At 41.2% G+C, this 17,251-nt stretch overlaps 1 protein-coding gene and 1 long non-coding RNA gene across 5 annotated transcripts in view; both read right to left on the reverse strand.

Moving 5' to 3' along the window:
• The window catches only part of ANO6 (anoctamin 6), a 235,661-nt gene that overhangs the window by 129,020 nt on the left and 89,390 nt on the right, over positions 1 to 17,251 (reverse strand). For all 4 annotated transcript variants that reach the window (XM_086399802.1, XM_086399801.1, XM_086399805.1 and 1 more), the window contains one exon: positions 11,030 to 11,109. In XM_086399802.1, coding sequence (XP_086255928.1) covers positions 11,030 to 11,109 — 80 coding nt within the window. The remainder of the gene's footprint in view (positions 1 to 11,029; positions 11,110 to 17,251) is intronic.
• On the reverse strand, positions 498 to 3,049 carry LOC147371768 (uncharacterized). Its single transcript, XR_015163746.1, has 2 exons — positions 2,923 to 3,049; positions 498 to 638 (listed from the first exon to the last, which is right to left on the reverse strand). It is a non-coding gene; the product is annotated as an uncharacterized LOC147371768 (long non-coding RNA).

A 17,251-nucleotide genomic window follows, 5' to 3' on the forward strand; every position in this document is an offset into this window, starting at 1 on the left:
GTCAATGGACATTCAGGTTGCTCCCGTGTCCTGGCTATTGTAAACAGTGTTACAACAAACACTGGGGTACATGTATCTTTTCAACTTACGGTTTTTTCCTGGATATATGCCCAGCAGTAGGATTGCAGGGTCATATGGTAGCTCTATTTTAGTTTTTTTTAAGGAACCCTCCATACCGTTCTCCATAATGGGGGGGAGGGGGTATCAAGTTACATTCCCAACAACAGTGTAGGAAGGTTCCTTTTTCTCCACACCCTCTTCAGCATTTATTGTCTGTAGACTTTTCAATGATGCCCATTCTGACCTGCGTGGGGTGATACTTCACTGTAGTTTTGATTTGCATTTCTCTAAGAATTAGTGCTGTTGAACATCTTTTCATGTGATTTTTGGCCATCTGCATGTCTTCTTTGGAGAAACGCTTTTTTAGTTGCGCTTTTTTTGTCTCCTTTAGTTTAGTGAACTTAGTGCCATAAAGCTACAAGGCAAAGCCGGTCTGTTTCTTTATTTGCAGAAGGCACAAGAGAATAGAAATACTTGAATGGAAGCTTTATTCCCAGTCTTCTCAATCCTGAAGATCTTGGAGTCCGAGGCAGTCTTTGGGACTTAAGTTGGGTTTCTCAGGATTTCCAAGGAAGACCCTGGATTGACCATAAAATAAACCTTATTCTCAATAGACCCAGCACCAATTCAGTTGCCTCAGGGTCATTTAGACTAGAAAAAAAAAAATGAAGTCTGGATTTGGGGGGAGAGTGCAGGAAATAAAGATGAAAATTGATCCTTGAGCCCACTTTGAAACAAAACTTGACCAACCATTTTGAATCAAAACATGGAAACAAAGCTGCAGACTCGGCTCGCTCTGATTTTTCCCCCAGAGCGTTCACACCTCAGGGGCAGAAAGACTGACAGTTCCCTGGTTCTCTGTGCCACTTCCAGATCATCACTCTCCAGTGTTCTTGGGGGAAGAAATAGTTCCTTTTAGGTCCATGCAAGTAGAATACACCCCCAGGCTTGCCTAGAGCCTAGCATCCCCTACTTCTTAGCTGCTGCTTCTAGTTCAGTGCAAATCTGGCCCCAACTCACATCGTCCCTCTCTGTTCCAGGTCTCCCATCAGACCAGAAGCACATCTGCATTCACAGATAAGACCAGTGCACACTGGCCTTTCAGTAACTGGACTCTTCATCTCCAATGTGCTTCTCCCTTTCATGTATTAACCTCCAAGGTCCCACCCTGGACCTTGTCATCACTTGAAACATTTTCTGTTCCAAAGTCACCTACTCAAGAACCCCTCTTTCTGAAGACAACAACATCTTCTCATTTCACAGTGACCACAGAGGTCCCATGACTTTTCCTAATTAATCTGCTGATCCTCTTTTTCTTCCTTCTTTCTTAAAGTTCCATAACCAGGTCATCCTTTCAGTAACACTCTTACCAGAACCCTTTCCATCAAGGTCACTGAGCAAAGCTCCAACTCTGGCTAAAACTAGCTATGTGCTTTCTTGGTGTCTGAGTGATGCTGGAGAGAAGCCGCAGCAGGGCAGCTTGGCCTCATCATAAATTGAGGGTCCTCGGCCCCACATGGGCCTTCAGAAAGCCTAGCACTTTTTCCTCAGTTTCTCCAGGTCAGCTTGGTCCCCAGTTCTCCACAAGTACTTCAAAATGCTGACTCCTCACACTTAGCGTTTTCTCCACTCTCAGCAGCTGAAACTTGAAGCAGTCAGATGGGAACTCCCTCAGCTTCTCTCCATCAAAGCCATAAACCAACAGCATCAGCCCACTGCACCTGTGTCTCAGGAGACAATGCTCTTCCTACGGAATGCTGATTCCTTTATATCTACAAGCCATCCACGGCCATTTTCTAAGTTGTACTTTCCTCTAGAGTCAACAGTTCCTCTCATGTGGATCCTTCCTATCACCATTAAAACCTGTTCAAGTTTCTCTATTTGACAGAAAAAAACCATCCCTGGCCTTCATATTCTCCTCTAGTTCTCTGAGCCCTTCAGAGTCAAACCCCTTCCTTGAAAGAGAGCTCAGTATTTTCTACCTCCTTTTCTCCTTCTCGTTCCATGATCCACCCTAACATGGATTATAGGAGCATCTCCACGCTCCCGAGAAGCAGCTCTATCCGAGGACACCAGTGACCTCAATGCCTTTTCAGTATTCATTTCACTCAGTTCAGTTGCTCAGTTGTGTCTGACTCTTTGTGACCCCATGAACCGCAGCACACCAGGCCTCCCTGTCTATCACCAACTCCCAGAGTCCACCCAAACCCATGTCCATCGAGTCAGTGATGCCATCCAACCATCTCATCCTCTGTCATCCCCTTCTCCTCCTGTCCTCAATCTTTCCCAGCATCAGGATCTTTTCAAATGAGTCAGCTCTTTGCATTAGGTGGCCAAAGTATTTGAGTTTCAGCTTCAGCATCAGTCCTACCAATGAACACCCAGGACTGATCTCCTTCAGAATGGACTGGTTGGATCTCCTTGCAGTCCAAGGGACTCTCAAGAGTCTTCTCCAACACCACAGTTCAAAAGCATCAATTCTTCGGTGCTCAGCTTTCTTTATAGTCCAACTCTCACATCCATACATGACCACTGGAAAAACCATAGCCTTGACTAGATGGACCTTTGTTGACAAAGTAATGTCTCTGCTTTTTAATATGCTGTCTAGGTTGGTCATTTCACTCAGTGGCTCTCAAATGGGGACAGTTTTGCCTCCAGGGGATATTGAGCAATGTCTGGAGCTATCTGGCTGGGGAGAGGGTCCTTTGCATCTTGTGGGCAGAGGCCAAGGATGCTGCTAAACATTCTATAATGCACAGGAAAGCCCCCATAACAAAGAGAAATCCAGACCAAAATGTCAGCGGTGCTGAGGTTGACAAATCCTGAGATGACGACCCCTACAAAACTCGTAAAACTACTCACCACTTCATCTGTTTCTTAGCTTCCCTCTGGCCATGCTCCAGATTTTCTTTAGCCTCTCCAGCGCTCTCCTTTTGCAGCCATCTATTGATTCTCGAGTCACTGCCCCTTATTCCTTGGAGACTTAAGCCCTGGCTCACTGTTAACTTCTCCAACACACTACTCCAGACATAATTCTTAGGGATTTCTCTCTCCACAAATGTAATCCTTCCCACACCCTTTCCCTGTGGCTCCACCCTTTCTCAGCCTTGCATTCCCGAGCTCACAGCCCAAGCCTGTTCTGTACCACTTACTGCAACTTCACCTTCAATTATACACATCTGACTCTCCAACTCCAGCCTCCTATCTTTCCAGTTCACTCTCTTCAATACCACAAATTCCAAAAATTACCAAACCCCACTACAGACTAAATCTATTGATCCTACTGTCTCTTCTTCCTCATGTCTGTGGTCTCTACTGTTACAAAGACCCTGCAACTCTCTCATCCTTATCTTCTTTTGCTGAACTGACCCCCAAATAAGTTAAATCAAATTCTACCTACTCCACACCTGCTCCCCGCAAGCTGGACTTGAATAGGAAAAACAGCTGACCTCAAGTGGGCTCTTAGGGCCGCCAGGCCATCATGTTCCATTACCCAGTGCATTCACTCTCAGATGACTGTCTCATAACTTCTCTCTCTTCAGACCTCTTCATCTCTTTTCTTCCTCAACCTTAGCTAGGCTTTGTTTCCCATTTCATTGGTAAATGGGAAGCAATCAAGTAAAAACTTCAACAAGCTCCTACTAGTAAATCTACTGAACTGCTCCACCTGGGCCCCAACAAGCTGGCCTCCCTCCTGTCCCTAAGAATGAACTGTCTCTACAGCTATGGGGGGACACCCACCCCACCACCCCCTTCTTGCCCTGTCAAGGTCATCATTCCAGAAATTCTTCCTCCTCACTCCTGTCTGATTCACCAGGGAAGCCCTCCCAAGGGTTACCCCTGAGAACTCAAATGTTGTCTGCCGTATCAGTAAACAAAGGATGTTCCATCACACGGCAGCCTCCTGGACAGTGAGCCCTGAGGGAACTCGGGATGGAGACAAACTGCCCACTGCCAAGCCCATCGGACAGCCAGCCGCTGCAGATACCCCCGATGGTGTACCTGAGGAGGCGCAGGATGAGAAAACAGAGGATACTGGCCCCAGAGAGCTAAGGTGCATATCAAAGGGGTAGTTCCAGTGAGCCCAGACTCTTACCTTCTCTTACAAAGCAAAGCACTAAATTCGTTAATTTGAGATGTCTGGTATTTTCTCATTAAGACTGACCACTTGGTCTTTTGTTGCAAAAACTTCTGTATATCTTTGCTTGCCTGCTTGACTCTTCGGAGCAGTATCTGAGAGTTACTTGAGTTGCTGTCTCCTGGGCTTGAAGTCTTAAGATTAAGTCCACTGAATAAAACATAACTCTCAACTGTTAGGTTGTGCATTTTTTTTCCCAGACAACATCCTCAAATAAGTTCCCAACTCAGAGTAAAACCAAAGTGTTTGCAATCACCTGTACAGTCCCCACTAGCTACTATTCTCACCACCCTTCACTCTACTCCAGTCACACTGGCCTCCTTCCATTTCCTCAAACATTTCACCAACTCCCACATCAAGACCTTTGTGCATGTTCTTCTGTGTGCCTGGGATGCTCTTCGTCTAGATTTCCAAAGAGTCTGCTCCAGCACCCCTGCTTCAGGCCTTTCCAGGCATCACCTTCTCAGTGAGATATGCTTGTACACCTTGCTGAAAACCATAACCAACTCCCTGCACAACACACACAAATAATCCTTCCTTCTCTGAAGGATTTAATATCATCCTGTGTATTTTATTTTGTGTTTTATATCTGCACTACCAAAACGCAAGCTCCACACATGCAGAATGCTGTTTGTCCACCATAAGCCTTAAAATAGTAGATATCAAATAAAAATTTGTTTAATGAATTAATATCTTAACTCTTCAGGGTCACATCTATCTTCACCTAGTTAAAGACAATCAAACTTGAATTTCAGGAAATCTTACTGTATTTTCTATTAAGTAGTACAGGCATGCTCAGTCATGGTCAAATCTTTGCAACTCCATGGACTGTAGTCCATCAGGCTCCTCTGTCCATGGAATTCTCCAGGCAAGAATGCTGGAGTAGGTTGCCACTTCCTTCCCCAGGGAATCTTCCCCACCCAGGGATCGAACCTGTGTCTCCTGCATTGCAGGTGTATTCTTTAACCACTGAGCCTCCAGGGAAGCCCTAGTGGTAGTATCCTCTCTCAAAAAGAGAATGCAGTTAAACAAAATTCCAAATAGCGTAAGTACTCTTCCCACATCCTTCTCTCTGCATAATCATGAGTGCTGAACTAAGGGAACATACGTGCTCCACTTTAATTCTCATCTTCCTGAGTCTGTCTTTTCTAAATTCTGTGGTTTCTCATCATCTTCCCTGATTTATCCTGTTATAATCCTATACTCTTTTGCCAGTCTAGACTTTTTCGTATTACTTATGCCAAATCTCATAGAAGCTAAACAAAGGAAACATCATCAACTGACATGAGATAAGGGATAATAAGAAGCCTGAAAGTGAAAGTCCTTCAGTTGTGTCTGACTTTTTGTGACCCCATGGAATTCTATACAGCCCTTGGAATTCTCCAGGCCAAAATACTGTAGTGGGTGACATTTCCCTTTTCCAGGGAATCTTCCCAACCCAGGGGTTGAACCCAGGTCTCCCACATTGTGGGTAGATTCTTTACCAGCTGAGCTGTCAGGGAAGTCCTGCCTCTAAAACATCCAGAGAGTCAGACAGAAATCTCAAGTTCTGGAAAAACTTGAACTATTTGAAACTTGAAAAACTTGAAAAACTCAAAAAAGAGGCTCTTATTCTCAAGACTTAAATCTTAAAATGTAATTTTTTAGCCCTGTTATTTCATTCCATGTGCTTCCATATTGACTGCAGCCTGGTTTCTATCCAGCTTGCTGCTGGATAGATCCGTGATTGCTAGATGAGAATTCCTCTCCATACCCTATCCTTCACCCCATGTATACTCAAGCAATCAGGCCCATGTGAGTTCCTGGGTTAGTGCCAACAGAGGCAGGGTTTCTACACAGAGCCTTGACCACTACCCAAACTTTCTGCCTATTAGCCCCCAACCCCCAGGTTTTTTCCTACTCCTTGGGGTTTGGAATCAACCTGGGGTCTGCTGGGCAGTCATGACTGCTGCATCCCTGCACTGAAACATCATATCGCCTTTGCTCTCAACTATATCTGGGAATGGGGACACTAGTGGGAGCCTGGGATGCCCCATGTCTGTGCTGCCATTCTGCAGGGTCACCCTTATCTGCTCCGTCACCATGTGAATGGTTCCCCATCCCTGGTTCTAACCAGACTGCCTAGTGCTGTAGTCTCCACTTCTCAGTGTGAACTCTACACGTTTATCTGGGTCTCTGGTACTCAGTCCCCAGCCTCACTTTGGTTGATCCCCTTCTTCAGACTCTGATACCTGTTATCTTGCACCTCATCTACATTCAGGGTCCGGGTCCCAAAATGATAGTCACCAATCACATGGTCACAGAGCATCCAACCATGCCACCATTTACTCGATGAGATTCCTCTGGAACTAACTGCTTTGAAAATTCATAATGTGATGAATTATAGTTTACTGACACAGTGAACAGAAAATGTCAGCAAAGATAGCAATGTCAGAAACAAAAAACCAGCATGGAGCTGTACAGCTCAAATGTACACTATGCTACACGTCGATTATACCGCCATGAAAACTGGGGAAAGAACAGAATGGGAAAATATTTGGGATAAAATATTAAGTTAACAAAGCAGTCATAATGCAGATTTTTATTGTGCTTGAACAAAAAACCAAACCACAACTGAGGTGGTTTTCCACCACAATGAGGTCACCAAGGGACTCTCTGAAAGGTCAGTCTTTAGCCAAGACTCTTTCACTTTGACCATCACCCACACATGCATCTCACCTCAGAGCGGCTCGATGTCCAGTTTCAACATGTTCCCAGCTCCTCACAAGTTTGGGGTGGCAACAACTCATGCACCAGTGTCCACATCTCCACTTACCCCTTAACATGTCAGCATGGTTCAGCTAACCTCACCCACTTCAACCTGCAGAGTGGAGTGGGAGGTAGGGACGAGCAGCATGAGATCACGAGACAACACGTGATCATGAGATCACAGCCCTACAAGGTGGCCGTTGTCTGCAGGCACAGGAGGGGTTCACGAGAGCATTTCCTACCCACGATTTACACAGACAATACAATGGTACTTTGTCGACTAGTCACATTACAGATACCTGGGCTGGGAAGGAAACCTTTAATGTCCTTACCATGCCGCAAGGAGCACTGTTTTCAGGACTTGTTTCAAATGAAAGAAAGACAACAGCTGAAGGAAACAAAGTAATAGCGATAATAATTCTGTGCTCCCCCTTGGTCAAACGATATAAATACACTCCACTGTATAAAAACACAGCTCTGGAGCCTTCTAAAATCTGAACTATTTGAGGATAAGGCCTGAGTAAACATGGTCTAAGACTTACTTTATTTCAGTTCAACTCAGCAAACTGCGGCTGGACCTTCCAAAATGCCACCCTGAGAAGAACAGAATACGGATTCCTCAGTTCCTTTTATTCTACTCTGCCTTTTCTGCTTTCAGTTTTGCTTTGTCTTTGGGCTCATTTTGCTCCCAAATTTGCACTGCTGTCACTGTCCTAATTTAAGATTTTGGTTTGGGTCAACTTACCCGACTCTGTCCTGGCATGTTCCCAATCGGCCTCCCTACCCAACAAGAGCCACCCATTCTTACTGATGCTGTAACTTTCTGTCTACAAAAGAGGCTTCCCTTAAATATCACACCGGGTTCCCCTGAGAGCCCTATTCTCAAGGTGGCTTCTATATCTCCTGTTTTTTTACCATGGAGACCGCAGTTTGGGGAATAGATGTTTACCGTGGAACTGGGAGAACATGGGCTAGACTGATGCTGAGGAGAAAACACGAACAGCTATACACATGCTACGAAAGATGCAGCAGGTAATGAGCATCAGACATGTGAAAGTCTCAGTTCAGTTCAGTCACTCAGTCGTGTTGGACTCTTTGTGACTCCATGGACTGCAGCACGCCAGGCCTCCCTGTCCATCACCGACTCCTGGAGCTTACTCAAACTCCTGTCTATTGAGTCGGTAATGCCATCCAACCATCTCATCCTCTGTCACCCCCTCCTTCTCCCACCTTCAATCTTTCCCAGCATCAGGGTCTTTTCAAATAAGTCAGTTCTTTGCATCAGGTGGCCAAAGTATTGGAGTTTCAGCTTCAGCATCAGTCCTTTCAATGAATATTCAGGATTGATTTCCTTTAGGATAGACTGGTTGGATCTCCTTGGAGTCCAACGGACTCTCAAGAGTTTTCTCCAACACTACAGTTCAAAAGCATCAATTCTTTGGCACTTAGACATCTTTATGGGCCAATTCTCACATCCATACACGAATACTGGAAAAACCATAGCTTTGACTAGACAGACCTTTGTTGGCAAAGTGATGTCTCTGCTTTTTAATATGCTATCTAGGTTCATCATAACTTTTCTTCCAAGGAGCAAGCATCTTTTAATCTCATGGCTGCAGTCACCATCTGTAGTGATTTCGAAGCTCAAGAAAATAAAGTCTGTCACTGTTTCCACTGTTTCCCCATCTATTTCCCATGAAGTGATGGGACTGGATGCCATGATCTTAGTTTTCTGAATGTTGAGTTTTAAGCCAACTTTTTCACTCTCCTCTTTCACTTTCATCAAGAGGCTCTATAGTTCTTCAATTTCTGCCGTAAGTGTGGTCATCTGCATATCTGAGGTTATTTATATTTCTTCCAGCAATCTTGATTCCAGCTTGTGCTTCATCCAGTTCACGATTTATCATGATGTACTCTGCATATAAGTTAGATAAGCAGAGTGATAATATACAGCCTTGACAAACTCCTTTCCCGATTTGGAACCAGTCTGTTGTTCCATGTCCAATTCTAACTTGCTTCCTGACCTGCATACAGATTTCTCAAGAGGCAGGTCAAGTGGTCTGGTATTCCCACCTCTTGAAGAATTATCTACTGCTTGCTGTGATCCACACAGTCAAAGGCTTTGGCATAGTCAATAAAACAAAAGTACATGTGAAAGTCTATAAAACACAAGAAAATCACAGATTCCTCCCTGAACACAATGTGAACACACAATCAGAGAAAGATACTAGCCAGGACATGGAGATCTTATATCAGCCACTCAAATAAGGAAACTCTGATTAACAATTTCAGCACCATCATGTGGTCTACAGAAATGACTCTAGATATTCTTTAAGGCATGACAGTGGAAAACAAAAATATGGAGACTTAACCTAAAAATCTCCTTTCAGTGTGGGTATTGTAAGACTCATTGTTAAGACAAGGGTCCCCAAAAGGAAGCATAGCCTATGATCTTCGAGTTCCACCCCTGGTCATTCTAGCCTAGTCTCACCAGTCTTCACACTTTGATAAGGGAAAAGTGGTGGGTTAGCAATGAAGGTGGAAGAATATTAGCAGTGTAATTCCCAATAGACTGTAGCAAAGACACTGCTGAGGCATGCCAATTTCAAACATCATTGTTACATACTGAAGTCTGTTTTATTTTCACACGGGGAACTGGTGTGGACAATGTATGTGTTTACCAGGCATACTGACATCTTACTGCACACAGCTCTTTTTAGAGCTGCACACACATTGCTTAAAGATTATCAGTGAAAAGCAGTTAAGAAAATAACAGAAAAGGGCCAACTCCATAAGTCTGTGTGAGTATCATACTCAAACATGAAAAAAAAAAATCTGTGTCAATTCTCCTTTGGGGCCGTAATAGCAGAAATCGGAAAAACCAAAAACTGCTCTGCTACTTTAAGATGTGGGAATATTGGTGAGCAGTCACAATTTTGCTTCGCTGAAAATCTCGCTGAATATAATAGGGAAGTCATTGAATACTATGTCTTTCTATTATATCCAAGTGATTTTCACAGTAGGCAATCTGCTAGTACACCACAGGAGTCCCACACTTTGAAATAAAACGGCACCATGGATAGAGTCTCCTATGTGGCCCCTTTTCAGTCCAGAGCCCTGCCTAGTTTCCTTACTCTTGGCTGAATGGCGGGGGCGATCCTTAAAGAATCAATGAGAAGAAAGAAACCACATCATGAGGTGGGGTGGGCTTTTTTTTTTTTTTTGTCACTATCAATAATAACTGTGCTCTGCCAATTACTGGAGAGGTGATTATATATCGTATTTCAAAAATAAATTTGAAAAACAGATTTTTTTCCATTGCTAATGTGGTGGACAAGCCATGTGCAGCAGGGGGCAAAAAGTAAATCTAGGTGCCTCCTGGCATGCTCTGCTCACACATCTGGTGCAGTAACGTGGTACATGAGTCAGAGAAACGCTTCTTCCCATCCCCCTCTTCAAAGAGCGCAATATAAAATCCAGTCAAGGACATTCTGTACCAAGCATCCTATGTGCTCCATTTTCTTTAAACAAGGCATGAATACAATCCCAGTAGCACCTAATAAGATTTTTAATTCCTTGAGGGTAGGAACCATGGCTGATTTTTAATGAGTCTAATTTAGTGAGAGCATTTAGTCCCCCTCTTAGCAGAAACAACCAATAGAATAGCCCTACAAGACGTACCCATACAGATTGTGTGACTGAAAACTCCAGAATGAAACATGAATCGGACTGGTCAACGTCCTGGATGTGCTCACTAGACTGGTTTCCAGGGTTATTGATAGCAGAAACTGTAGTAAGGGTGCCAGTGAATAAAGGGGGAGTTTTAGAAACATGATGCCATTTTACTGCAGAGTTCTCATTCATCATTACAAGCAGTGTGAAGAGCGGGCTTACGGTGCATGATGCTAAGACACTACTTCAGGAACCTGCTCCCCAGAGGACCAGAGCTTTGCATACACATTCCTACCAGCCAGACCTGGGCCAGACCTAGATCCCCTGAAACCAAGAATTCAGTTTAAGACAAACAAACCCTCTTTCTCTAGGTAACTGATACAAATTTAAGATAGAGTAAGTAGTACTCACAAACTCTGGGGTTCGGAAGTCCTGCTGACTTTTCAATGATCCAAAACCAGAGACATTTGTCTGTTCAAGGTTTTCCAAGGCTGAAAAGAAACAAACGGAAAAATAAATGAGCATGAACTTTCATTGACTTACATACATTTTTTTTTTCACTTTAAGTCAGCAGCATCAGATTAACAATCGTGCCTCTGGCACACTTACAAATTGACATTATTTAATGCTTTCAGGTACCAGGACACTCAAAATCTTCAGCAGCTGTTTCATCTATTGGACAATGCCATGTTTATATTAGGTCTTAAAATGCTCTGGGCTAGATCTACCATGGAAAATCATTTAGCTTCTACCTGTAAGGACACGGCAACTAAATGTTATACAATTCTAGTTCAGGAAAACTTTATCCTACTGATGTCCTTTTTTCCTCTACTATGTCTCAGGAAGCTGATGTGAAATCATTTTAGGGTAGCAATTTCAAAATCTGCTGAAAAGCACTATCTAATAGAAATATACTGGGAGCCAAACAAAATGTTCTAGTAGCTACATTAAGAAAAATAAATAGGTAAAATTATTTTTAGCAATAAGATTTATTTAACCTGATATACCTAGATTATCATTTCAACGTGTATATTCAATATAAAAATTATTAGTTAAATATTTTACATTTGTGGTTATTAGTCTTATACTCACAACATCTCAGCATGAACTAGCCACATTTCAAAACCTCAATAACTTCATGGGACCAGTGGTTACTACAGTGGACAGCACAGTTAGAGAGATAAAGAAGCCAAATTCAGAGAATGGGTCATTCTGCAAGACACTAGTCTCCTCTTGTAAACAAGTTCTCGATGTGAATAAAAGGGACTGTTCCAGATTAAACCACATTAAGAGAACAAAACAATCATCTGAAGTGTTTGGTTCTGGGCTGGATCCTGCTTTAAACGATCCAGATATGAAAGACTTCCAAACAAAATCAGGAAAATTTGAATATTCATTAAGCATTGGATTATATTAATAAGTGTGATTTGCAATTTTGGCCATGTAGGAAAATGTTCTTAGTTAAATAAACTAACATAAATAATCTTAAATATTATTAAGCATTTAAATAATCTCATGTATCAACAGATCCAGCCTCTTCAACAAATCAATGACATGAAATATGTTGAGTATTAGAGATTTGAAGAACCCTAAGGAGCTTCAAACAGTGTTCTGTGACAACCTAGAGGGGTAGGATGAGCTGGGATGTGAGACAGGAACATATGTATACCTATGGCTGATTCACACTAATGTATGGCAAAAAACCAATACAGTATTGTGAAGCAATTATCTTTCAATTAAAAATAAATAAATTAAAAAAAAAAATAAAGAGCCCTAAGGAACAGAACTCCAGTGTGTGTTTTTTCCCATGCCAACAAACAATTAATTCTGACATGATCTATCTGAACTGCACAGCGTATGTACGGCCTCAAGACTGCCCCCACTGCAGATGCCAATTGGAAGTCCAGGTTGCTACCTGTGCTTCTGACTAACCAGCTATATAAACCAGAGGTTCCCACCACCCTCTCTTCAGGTTCAATTAATTTGTTAAGAGTGGCTCACAAAATTCAGAGACACATTTACTCACACTTACCAGTGTGTTACCAAGGATGTTATAAAGGCTAGAGATGCACAGCCAGATGAACAGGTACAGGGGAAAGGGGTGTGGGAACAGGGGCAGAGCTTCCACACCTTTCTAGGTGCACCGCTCTCCCCACATCTCCACGTGTTCCCCAACCTGAAGCTCTCCAAATCTGGTCCTTTGGGGTTTTTATATGTGTATACATGAAAGTCACTCAGTTGTTTTTGACTCCATGAACCCGCAGACTATACAGTCCATGGAATTCTCCAGGCCACAATACTGGAGTGGGTAGCCTTTCCCTTTTCCAGGCAATCTTCCCAAAACAGGGATCGAACCTACCCCCACATTGCAGGCAGATTCTGAGCCACAAGGTAAGCCCAATGGAGGCTTCATTACAGAGGCGTGATTGATTGATGATCAGTGGCCACTGGCAACTGATTCATTTTGTCCTCTCCCCTACCCAGGGGCCAGGGAGGTGGAACTGAAAATTTATATCCTCAAATCACTTCGTGGGTTCCCCAGGTAGCCAGCCCCTTGGTTACCTAGGGGCTATCAGAAGACCTTACTAACATAATAAAAGGCATCTTTATCCCTCTCATCACTTAGGAAATTCCAAGTGTTTTTTAAAAAGGAGCTCCATGGGAGTTCCCCAGAGTCTAGTGGTTTGGGTTCCAGGCTCTCACTGCTTCCATCCCTGGTCAGGGAACTAAAATCCCACAAGCCACAAGGTACAGTCAAAAATAAATAAATTTAAATAAATAAATAAGTTGCCCTTGGGACTTCCCTGGTGGTCCAGTGGTTAAGACACTGTGCTTCTAATGCAGGGGATGACGGTTCAATCCCTGATTAGGGAAATAAGATCCCACATGCTGCACAGCATGACCAAAAAATTAAAAAAAAAAAAGCTCTGTGCCAAGAACCAAGGAAGAGTAAATATACACTTATTACAAATCACAATATCTCAACAACCACTAGCTACAGGTGGTATTCAACTGGATCCTAACTTCAAGAAACTAGCTGTAAAGGTTTTTGTTTATCAAAACTAGGGAGACTGAGCATGGAATAAGCATTAAGTTATGTTAAATTACTTTTAATGTTATGAAATGTAGTGACTTTTAATTGCATAGTAATTTTAAAAAATCCATTAGAGGATTTTGTGAACAAAAAGGCTAGGTTCCTACAGAACCAGAAAAATTCCCTTCAATGGCCCAAAGGACAGCTGGGTATCTATAGGTGAGGGTCACTAAGAGATCTCTAAGTGACTGTTTAACAAAACCAAACTATCAGTCAACAATTCAGCTACTTAGCTTTGGCACTTCACTACCCCAATATCTGGATTAGATCTTAGGTTCACTCAGAATCTTGCCCGCTATAATCCTATGGATTGCAAGAAAATGCCAGTAGAAAAGGACACAAACTATTCTAATGCTTCTGAAAAACTGAGTTCATCACAGTGAACCAAAGCAAAATCAAGAAACAGATGAGGGGAGCCAAGCAAGGCTTACAGAGCTGAGATCTGAGCCAAAAGTAAGGTGCCTGCTCCTGAGAACTCTGGTGGACGACAGCAAGTACCGCAGTCTGTTACACTCAGGGAACTGGAATAAACTGGTTATTTCAACATCAGACCAAGAGTTGTCCAACATAATTATATGCTTGCAGATCACCTTTAAAAGCTGTCAAAATATATGTTTAGACTAGTTGGCTATGAGGATGGGTTATCAACTGGTGTTTTGTAGTTTGGTTTAGAGCAAAAAGAAAAGATCTAACCTTTTCACTGAAGTAAAATAGATATTGAATAAATTATATCTGTGGTATTTATGATTCATCTTTTTTTTTCTGGCAGAACTAGCAAGTCAATGAAACATAATACTACAGGTATTTTTTTAAATGATTACCATCAATCTGATGGAATGACTTGATTTTGCATCTTATCTGTATTCTTTTATAAATAGATGCTCAGTTTATCCATTATGTACCTGGGGTCAGCAGATGGGACAGAGCTGCTATCGGTGATTTTTTCTTTTAAATGAAAGGATAAGCTTAAGAAAGTACAAATTTTGCCTAAACACAGAGAAGAAAGCAGATGTATTACCCAGATGTTCTATCAAATTTAAGGCATCTATGCAGCTTGACAGTATTTGAGGGAGAATATATAGAACTATTTATAGTTTCAGTTATTCTGCTGGTAATGGAAACTAATAGATTCACTAGTTAATGTCAATGCAAAGGAGAAACTGTAAATTTAAGTGAATAAAACAGAAACAGTTACTGAAACATCATCTAGGTAGAACAAAGCTGCAGCTGTTGCTCTCATGACCTAATGCAGTACTGAGAAGCAAATGATTTATGATGCTAATATGATAATTATACTTCCCTACTAAGGGGCTCCGGTTACTGTTTGACATTCTCATTTCTGGTAATCTAACATAGTTGAAAAAGTTCATTTCTCAGCAAAAATAAAATAGTCAAAATCAAGGTGACACTTTGAGGGCTTTTTATCAAAATAGGTGCAAAATCAGAGGGAAAAATTCTAAAAAGGCAAAAATGTTCATTTTGTTTCCTTCTTGATATAAGTCATTTTAAAATGTAATATTTGGGAATGCATTTTTAGCACTGCCATAATGCCTCACTTTGTACTACAGAAGTACCTCCTTGAATGGTATCATGATTAGCTCATTTAGTTCTGGCACTTGGAATATAAAAAGCATGTGGGACTTCTCTGTTATCTGTTCATCAGAGCTGCTGAGAAAACTGGTTATTCTATGAAAAGTCTTTGCTTTGACACGTCAATAACATTTTGTATGGATGTGAAATTAAAGTTCAATTGGAAATCAGGTTCAACAAATATTCATTGCCCGGTTTACACATATTTTGCACAGTCATTGTCTTCTTAGGCCCTGGGGATATCAAGAAGAACCAAAGTTGCCTCTTCTTGAGTAAAGGAATTTGAAGCATGATAAATGCTATTTTTAGGATAATTAGTTAAGTGCTAGGCTAGACAGACTAATGGAGTATTGTAGGACTACCAAAGAAAACACAATATGCACAGATATCAACTGATTTATTACTGGTAAAACTCAAATAATTGAGGATTTGGTCAAAAGAAATCCACTATTTAGTTTTCCTAACTTTATGAATCACATAACAATTAGTTTAAAATTTTAAAAAAATAGTTTTAAAATTTTTATCAATGCAGTTACTATAGTAAGATTAAAGGAATAAAGTCATTGGTGGTACTAGCTGTGACATCCATGAAGGGCCCAATAGAAATGTGTAGAAGTCCACTCACAATAATGGGTTAATAAGAAAACAGTAGAAACCTCAGCAGAAAGTTGCAGGTCACCTGATTACTTGTCCATCAATCAGAAATGGAAATCAGTCCAACTGCAAAATGAAGAGAAAACTTCTACAGCAAAGATGAGTAAGATTTACTTAAAATGTGTAATAAAAAGATCCATAATCTACATTTTATAATTTAGATAATCTATCATCCATCAGAAAACACAAAATGACCTCACGAGAACCTCATGGGTAAGACCCAGAGTGCCTGCTAAGCACTGCCCCTGCAATGAAAGTAATCAGAATTAGGCATACACACAGCATCAGTACAGCCGGTCATTGGGTTCAAATGACATATTCTTTATGGTGACTGGTCATGACTGAAATCATCAGAGAGACAGCAGAGAAAAACAGACCACAGCCAGGTGCAAAGGGCATGAATTAAGGAGACTGACTGGGTTGATCTGCAACTTAGCTGCATGATCCTGGGCAATGACCTATTCTCAGTTTATCTGAAACTAGTGATAAAATTACTACCCCTGGTTATCCCACAGGTTGCACAAGGAACACGAATGACAATTCAAAAACATGTTGTAAAAAAATAAAACATGATCTAAACATAAATTAAGTTCCTGTACACAGAACCTAATCATACCATGTCATGATATGATTATATCATATATAACCATTATATCATATATAATATATAATTATATCTTTATATCATGATATAAAGAAATGTAAACAGAATCTTCCTGGGTGTATTATAAAATGTCTGGCACTTCTAAAGGTTTGATCTTACTTCATCTTCTTTTTATCCTTGTTTTCACAGATGATGAAAAATTGCAGGTTATTAGTTGCCTGAAATCAACCACTAAAACTGATATAATGGGAATCTAATTCCAAAATTGTACATCTTTTTTAATATACTAATGTCTCCTAAACTGCTCTAAATAATTCCAAGAAGCTCTCTAATGCTAAATATTAGTTGATAAGAAATTAAATTAGCACTGTGAGTATAAGTCAGAAGTTTCTTGAAAAGCAAATAATTAAAAAAATGCAGTGAAATTTATTGATATAGCATTCACAATTAGAAGAATTAATAGAAAAGCTCCACAAAATAAACAAATACAATATTCTGACAAGTAATTAAAGATATTCATGTGCCAAGGATGGAGCTAAGCAATATGAGTACAAATATCGGGATGAAGATGGCATAGAAATTGTCCTCAGGAATCCCATGATTTAGTGAATGTACAGTTGAAGAAATGTTAAAAGAATGGCCCATATCACCTTAGGATATGAAGATACATTCACATATTCAGATTGGGCAG

Source organism: Bos grunniens, chromosome 5, assembly GCF_055505025.1.
Source record: "Bos grunniens cultivar Pamir isolate PY7600 chromosome 5, Bosgru_T2T1.0, whole genome shotgun sequence".
In the NCBI taxonomy this organism is placed as follows: domain Eukaryota; kingdom Metazoa; phylum Chordata; class Mammalia; order Artiodactyla; family Bovidae; genus Bos; species Bos grunniens.